This window comes from Rhagoletis pomonella, unplaced genomic scaffold (genome assembly GCF_013731165.1).
Source record: "Rhagoletis pomonella isolate Grant_MI unplaced genomic scaffold, Rhpom_1.0 Rhpom_scaffold_00001, whole genome shotgun sequence".
Taxonomy (NCBI): domain Eukaryota; kingdom Metazoa; phylum Arthropoda; class Insecta; order Diptera; family Tephritidae; genus Rhagoletis; species Rhagoletis pomonella.
The window spans coordinates 11,985,055-11,993,009 of NW_023458555.1; the positions used below are offsets into that span (position 1 = coordinate 11,985,055).

The window sequence follows — 7,955 nt, forward strand, 5'->3', positions numbered from 1 at the left end:
ATCTGGGGAATTTAAGAAAATGCATCATAAGCAATCAAAAAGTGAATTTTGGATTTTTTGCTAGCTATGACCATTTGCAATTTAGGTACGATGTTCGTTATGCATACATACATATGTATGTATGTACACATTTATTTGCTGTCTGATGATAATGTTTTATATAATTCTCCTCTACCTTTATGCGTTTGTAGTTTGTTTGACATTGGATGCCGTGTGAGAAATGTTGTGCTGCGCTAATAAACTAAAACATAAGTAGAAACAATAAGTAACGTTTCTCCATGTATAGCAGAGAGAATATCATTAGCTTTGAACTCGAATGAAGGTTTAAATTAGGCAGAGCTGTAATTTATGGATTGAAATGGTTATCGAGTTAATTGTATTAATTCGAAATTTTTGGCTATACAGGGTGTGTGTCCTAGACCACCCGTCCACCCTCTATAAAATGGAGGGACATTTTTTTTACTGAAAACCGCAAAAATTTTACCTACTAAATCGGGGATGCTCTATCTTATGGTGGTATTACCGACTTCCTATTTCGACCGGAAGTGGGTTAAACTGACCGGAAGTCCACTTTTTTTTTAAATTAGATATGCATATTTTTAGTACTGATACGGATTCTAAAGAAAAAAAATACTTAAATTTTGTTTGAAGCTTTTTTCTCAGAAGCGCCGTTTACTACCCCTAAATGACCTTTGGGCTTTAACTCGCCTTGGTCCTCTAAAATTAACGAAAATGTTTTTATTGGAAAACGAAAGAACATGAAGTCGAGGACGCTCATCTTTTGGTCGTGTTACCGACTTCCAGTTTCGACCGGAAATGGTTTCTACTGACCGGAAGTCCATTTTTTAAACAGGATTACATATTTTTAACACTTGTTCGGATTCTGCGCATAAAACTACATACCCTTTGGCCGAAACTTTTTTCCGGTTTGGACCGGAAGTGGGTCAAATTGACCGAAGTCCATTTTGTTAAATTACACCTGTATTTTTTTATTACCGATTCGGATTCTGTGGACAAAAATACGCAACTTTTGTTTTGATCTTTTTTCTCGGAAGTGCCTTTTTCAATCTCTAAATGACCTTCGAACTTTAACTCGTCCTGGACTCCTGTTGAAAAAGTGTTGAACAAGGCACTTCTGAGAAAAAAAATTCAAACAAAAGTTGTGTATTTTTATCCACAGAATCCGAATCTGTAAAAAATTGGACTTCCGGTCAGTTTGGCCCACTTCAGGTCCAAACTGGAAAAAAACTACAGACAAAAGGTGTGTATTTTTAAGCGCAAAATCCGAATGTGCTAAAAATATGTAAGCCAATTAAAAAATGGACTTCCGGTCAGTATAAGCCATTTCTGGTCTAAACCGGAAGTCGGTAATACGACAAAAAGATAGGGCGTCCTCGATTTGGTAATTCATGTTTTTTTCGTTTTCCAATCAAAAAAATTTTCGTCCATTTTTGAAAGTTCAGGACGAGTTGAAACTCGAAGGTCATTTAGGGATTGAAAACGGCGCTTCTGAGAAAAAATTTTCATACAAAAGTTACGTATTTTTATCCTTAGAATCCGGATATGTACTAAAAATATGCATATCTTATCCGGTCAGTGTAACTCACTTCCGGTCGAAAGCGGAAGTCGATAATACCACCAAAAGATAAGAGCATCCCCGATTCAGTAGGTAACATTTTTACGGTTTTCAATAAAAAACATTTTATGTATTTAGTACATTTTATATATATATAGACATATCAATGGTCTTTTGCCATAACGACACAATTCAAAATTTAAAAAAAAATCCTTACTACTGTTAAGTGGCTTATGCCTCTCATCCTTGCATAGTGGAAGTGGAAATCAACTTTAATTTAATTTTGTATTTAATTCTCATTTAAATAATTTTCAGTTTCAATAAACAATTTATTTAAGTGAGTAAAAAGTGGTTGTAAAGCAGACTAGGCCAGCGAAAGCATTCATTTGTACTGAGAGCTTTAGAAAGCTTTGGCACGCTGTGCTGTATACAAGTAAGCAGCAGACACACAATGATCAGGTGATTAAACGTCTAACACCTCTGAGTGTGGTTATTCTGATTTAATTTTTATTTAAGTGCAGAGCATAGGTCACTTAAATCAAAATTAAAATTGATTGGTGAAACCAAAAATTCGAAAATTAAAGTAATTTTCACTTATGTAAATAATTTGGTGAACCTGGCTGTAATATTCACAATTATTTTCATTAAAAATGTGTTTCATTAATTATTTATGAAAATATAGTTCATTCTATAACATAAACCATATAAATCAAAGTTTCATACTTTATATAAAGTTCACAAAAATTAAAGCAATTTTCAACAAAATTTTTAAATTTGTATTCAGAATTTCTAGAAAATTTTCGAGTATGCAGTATTTTTTCCCGTTTAATTTTAGTGAAACAGAGTGCTACCGATTTCTATAATTCTTATAAAGGAAAGGTGGTACCTCAGAGGAGGTCCCATGCTAATTTGGTTTAAATTCGATCATTAAATCATGAAGAAATTAACGGTAACGGTAACGGAAGTCGATCTTGTTTGTTTGTTTGTTTGAAAATTTTCAAAGAGCTTGTTAAAACGATTGTTCGATAATTAAAAATACGTACATATGTAGTATGTATATTCAGATGAGATTCTAAAATGTGGATTTAATATTTTAAAACAGTGCCGGCCACACTAATATTAGTATATACTAAACCATCTGCATAAGTGTGTGTGTCAAGCGCGTCCCCGCAGCAATTCAGACTCACCCTAGGTTAGCCCTCACATAGTCCCTATTGTTACCAGCACTAGTCCCTCATAACTCCCCTGCCAATGGTTTCAACTGTCATTTTTAGCATTGGCGGGTCAATTGAAAAGGACCGGTCCACTCAACAGTGACTGTAGGATAGTCCTGAAAAAGTCCAATTTTGGAGATTTTTTTTCGTTGGAACACGATTACGTTCTGCAGTTCACAGATACTTTTTCATATTTTGGAAACACAAAAAAAAAATAAAATATTTTATCATTTTACAACCATGTTGCTTCTACGGCATTTGAACCCGGACCCTCCTGAAAGCTAACAAATAGTGGTAAGCATCTCTGCGCACTGAGCTACAGCCAAATGTTCACTTTGAATCAAGGCCAGACGAAGCGATTGAGGTATTTACAGGGTGGTGTTCTTTAAATTTTTTTTATTGAATTGCAAGACAACACCATCCTGTCACTGCCAAACTGTACTTTTCGTCTATCTTTAGACCGCTTCCTTGGGGACTGGTCGAAGGCTGGCATTTTCGATGCAAGCAAATGTCCAATTCTGACCAGTGAAGTACTACTCCTTTATGGAAACTTGGCCGCCTTATTGCTGCAGGGGTGAGAAGCGAAAGCATAACTTCGTGTATACACATCGTTAGCCTTGGTATGAAAACACGAACGAAAAACTGCACAATGGGCACATTTCGGCCGGAATTGTTTTAAAATATACGTTTTCAAAACTTTCATAATTTTGATTAAAACACAAGTCAATTGATATTTAAAAATATGTATACATACACTGTCAAACATTTATTGATATCGATGGACATACTTACATTTAAATTAGTAACAAAAATTAATCATGAAAATATATTTACATATATTCTGGCGGCCGCTGTTATGTAAACAGTGCGCGCTTCCACTCCGCAGGGCCTGGGTTCAAGCCCTGGTCAAAGTAACACCGCAAAAAAAAAATTTTAACAGCGGTCGCCCCTCGGCAGGCAATGACAAACCTCCGAGTGTATTTCAGCCATGAAAACAGCTTGTAGGTCCCTCCATCGGAGAAGAAGCTCGACCAAACACTACAACTGCTTTTTAGATTTACGCTAGTTAGATTCTGTAATATACTATAAAGAAATTAAAAATTGTTATTTAATAACATATTGGAATTTGTTTTTGTAAGCAACTCTTACCAAAGCTTTCTCTAATCAAAAGGTGCACCATATCAGGAACGAACCTTTTCCGATAAATAAAGTTTTTCAGTTAAGTAGCTTTGAAAATTGTAATACAAAACGCATCGTTTTAAAACTTTCTCGTGCTTAATTTATTGAAACGAAATTTTCGTTTTTATTTTAAATGTTTCGTTTTACTTTGCTGGTTAAAAATTTTGTCGCACTACAATTTGTAGGAACAATGGGCCTTATGAATAAAAAACAAACAAGCGGATGTTGTCACTGTCCATGCTTCGGCGCCATACACTACCACGGGCATAATAAGTGACTTATAGAGTGTGATTTTCGTACGTCGAGAGCGGACTTTACTCCTCAATTGCCTACTCAGCCCAAAGTAGCACTTGTTGGCAAGAGTGATCCTGCGTTGGATTTCCATGCTGATATTATTATCGGTGTTAATGCTGGTTCCCAAGTAAACGAAATTCTCTATTTTCTCGAAGTTATAACTGTCAACAGTGACGTGGGTGCCAAGGCGTGAATGCTGTTTGGTTTGATGACAGGAGATCCTTCGTCCTGTTCTTGTTATAATACCCTTGTGCACAATATTGCTTGGGTATAATAATTTGAAGTCTAGGCATTAGGTAGTGTTTTTCGCAAGATGACACAGAACGAAAGCATCCAGCAAGAGAAAGTACGTACACCACACACCTATCTTTCTCATTCAGAGCAATATGCTGGGTAGCTGCTGGGTACCCATATCCATATGTATATCATTGATCTAGCACTGGTTCAATATTTCTTCTACCTGTTTTGTTAAGATATGATACGTGTGTTCACCAAATGCTACTATGGTAGCTAAGAAGGCTGAACATTTTCAGTAAGGCTCGTCGTTTTCTCTCCGCACACCATTTTATACCTGTTATACAGGACGTATCTATAGCTGCGTTCCAGATGCTTCACGATTTGCAGGTTTTTACAGGAAGTCGTTCCAGGTGACCACCTCCCATAAGGTTTATTAATGGAGAAAACAGCCGTTCCTGCAAATCGTGAATTTCGTGAATATCGTGAACAAAGTTTAATTTATAGCAGTCGCATGCAAAAACTTAGCCTCCAGAGCTACAATCTCTCTCTTCTGGCAAACGTTTAGTGTCAACATACTATTGAAAGTGACTACCTTGTTGGTATGTACCAGACAACTGTGTCGAAGTTGGTATTTCATGTTCTCCTCGGAATGGAAAACAAGTTGTGCCCGCGGCATATATATACGGCTTGCGCCAGAATATTCGCCCATATGCAAAGAGAGGTTTGCGACAAATATGAAATACAGATATCCGGATTTGAATAAAAACTTTATTTAGAGTTTGAGATTATTAATTACCATGGCTAATGTTTCTAATTCTAGTCGTTTTATTTCTACGTCAGTTTCTCGCGAGGTTTGTTGAATGCGGTGCTTTTCCTCTTTTATCGCCAGTAATCTTTCTTGTACCGATAGCATCTTCTCCTGCGTCTCCACCAGCCTATCTATTTTTGCAACCAAATTTGTTTGGAAGTCTGCAACAGATTTTAAATTTTGTTGGAGGAGGGCCAACTTTTCATCACTGCCACTTTTTTGTCTTTGTGTGTTTCTGCGTGGGGCTTTGACGCGGAGGGGAGGGAACTCCGATTTTAGTGGATCCGACAAGACGCTATGGGAGGAGCTGGCCTCTCCGTCGCTGGGACAACTATCACTATTACCACTGCTGTGCTCGGATGCTGCAGCTGGTGAATTTCCTAACTCTTCCAAACATTGGTCGTCTTCAACACAAGCTTTCAGTCCGGCGGCCTCAATTATCATCTCCTCAGAGGCAGTAATAACCTTCTCGCCATAAGAGCCTCGGTGCTTAGATGCCTTATTCAAGAAGAGCTTTTTCTTTGCATGATATTTTTGATCGGCGAAAACCTGTAAGTAATCAATATAAAAACCTTTTTCTGTTAAAATTTATTATGAAATTCATATATGTAAATACCTTTCTCCACGTCCTGGAATCTTTAATTGGTGGGCCTACGTCATTTAAACGCCTAGAAAGCTCCTCCCAGAGTCTAGCCGATGTAGCTCTGCCTTGTACCGAGTTGGAAAAATTGTTCTGGGCCAAATTCGGGTGCTCGGTCATAAACTCAGCCATTACATCCTTCTGAGTAGGGTTTAGTTTACTAAAACTAGACCTACAGTAATAAAAGTAGTTATAAACCTTACTTATAAATTTTTTTTAACAATTTACTTACATTTTTGCCTAAAGTCGCTCGCGTTCGGTTGACAGTTGGTGTAGGAATGACATTTCGATCGAGTACGCTTGTCACTCGTTAACGTATGTCATCATACCGTATTACGATATAAACGATACGTTCACGTGTCAGTGCTGCCACAGTGTTTATTTGTTTATTACCAAAATCACCATATCATATGTATATAGTATGCAAGAATGCTGCACCGTGCACAGTATGAAGTTAAAGTTAAAACCCCACAAAGCTTTTCATGCGTTCTACTCAGACATCATTTTTATATCAGTAAGAGCGTCGAATCCACAACACCATCCGTATACAATCGGTGAGTTCGATAACCGTACAAGTCCAAAATCAATTTTGTATAAAGATCAAAAACTGTACACGTCACGAAAATGTACGGGTTTTCTTGGATTAAAAGGTAGAGATAATTAGGTATAAAAAGGAACCGTTTTGATATAAAAAAAAAAGATTTTCACTCTATTTTGTAAAATTTGTATTGATTTGCAAATTTGGCGAGTGCAAATGTACAATTGCAACTGATGCATTCTTCGCTTGGCTAAACTCTTTTTAAATCAGCAACCAAGCTGTACTAGTATCTTGTAATTAAATAGTTAATTGAAGAGTTATGAACCGAAAGTTTACATCTTTATAGATTGTAAGCTTTTGGTCCCGCTAAGTCCTTTTGTACTACTTAGGGCGTTTTCAGTGCCAGTTTAAACTTAGATTAAGTAGACTGCGTCTAAACAGCCGACTGACATATTATTGGCTACTTTTAGTTTAAACAAGCCAGATAGGGCGTTTTTACAGAGTTTAAATCACTGCCGTGTACTGAAATACTTGTCCCTTACTGTTGCTATTCAAAGGTCTTTCCTAATGGGCCTATTGGAAAATATGGCTCGGGATCTATTGGAGCCAAGACCTCTGCTATTTAAGCTAAGCCATCCGGTATCTCATTCTCCTGTATTCCCAGCAATCCATTAATTCCAATATAAAATGTTTTTAATTTCCGCCGCTTACCTTTGAGTACTTCCTACAATTATCCTTGCTCGAGCTTTTAGCTTTCACTGCTATATGTATTCTAATCGACATACATTTTAAACACAATTTAAAGTTTTACATCGCTCATTTCTATGCTAATATTTCGAAAACAAGATTTTTTATGATTTTTAAGCAAGAATGGATCGAATTTTTGTTATTCTGTGTTCTTTTTCGTTTAACTTTTCATCTATTCGCTTTTTTTTTTGCAAACTCAGCTGTTATTAAGTGGTGATGCCAGATTTTAAATATCCTCGTTCCCCACGATTTGCGGGATACTCCAGTAATTAGAACGTAAAAATAAGTTACTCTCTTAAAAGTGTCAAAAATGTGCCAACACGCACGATGCAGCGATGCATGATACAATAATTTTTAGAAGGTAGTTTCACTTCTTCTTCTTATCCGCCATGTTAGCTATCTGACAGAAAACGTGTTTCGTATTTTTTGTTGTACCAACTTTTTCAAAAAAAAAATCCAGCTTTTGACGTTGGAAAAATAAAAGAAAGAAAAGCCAAACATATAAGTAGAGAAATTTTCGAATATTTTGTAATAATTTTCTTCATAAAAAATTAACTGCTGCTTTCGTGGATATTGCAACACACGGAATAGATGTAAGGACACAGCTATAAGAGCCACCGCAAACCACAGACTTTATCGGCCGCCTATTTAAATGATAGGGCTCGCTTGAAATATGTACATGAAGATGTATGGAGGTCCGCACATTATGCAGCGTTTTTGCT

The 7,955-nt window shown here is 36.6% G+C and overlaps 2 protein-coding genes across 2 annotated transcripts in view; both read right to left on the minus strand.

Moving 5' to 3' along the window:
- The window catches only part of LOC118739084 (protein spartin), a 12,271-nt gene extending 4,862 nt beyond the window's left edge, over window positions 1–7,409 (minus strand). Inside the window, exon 1 of the mRNA XM_036470210.1 lies at window positions 7,198–7,409. Within this exon, the coding sequence (XP_036326103.1) occupies window positions 7,198–7,269 (72 nt within the window). The 5' untranslated portion in view covers window positions 7,270–7,409. The remainder of the gene's footprint in view (window positions 1–7,197) is intronic.
- LOC118739097 lies at window positions 5,228–6,664 on the minus strand. The gene is made up of 3 exons (XM_036470232.1): window positions 6,181–6,664; window positions 5,925–6,120; window positions 5,228–5,857 (listed from the first exon to the last, which is right to left on the minus strand). Coding segments are annotated over exons 1-3 (783 nt in total). The 5' UTR covers window positions 6,183–6,664; the 3' UTR covers window positions 5,228–5,272.
- Window positions 7,410–7,955: the final 546 nt, after the last annotated feature.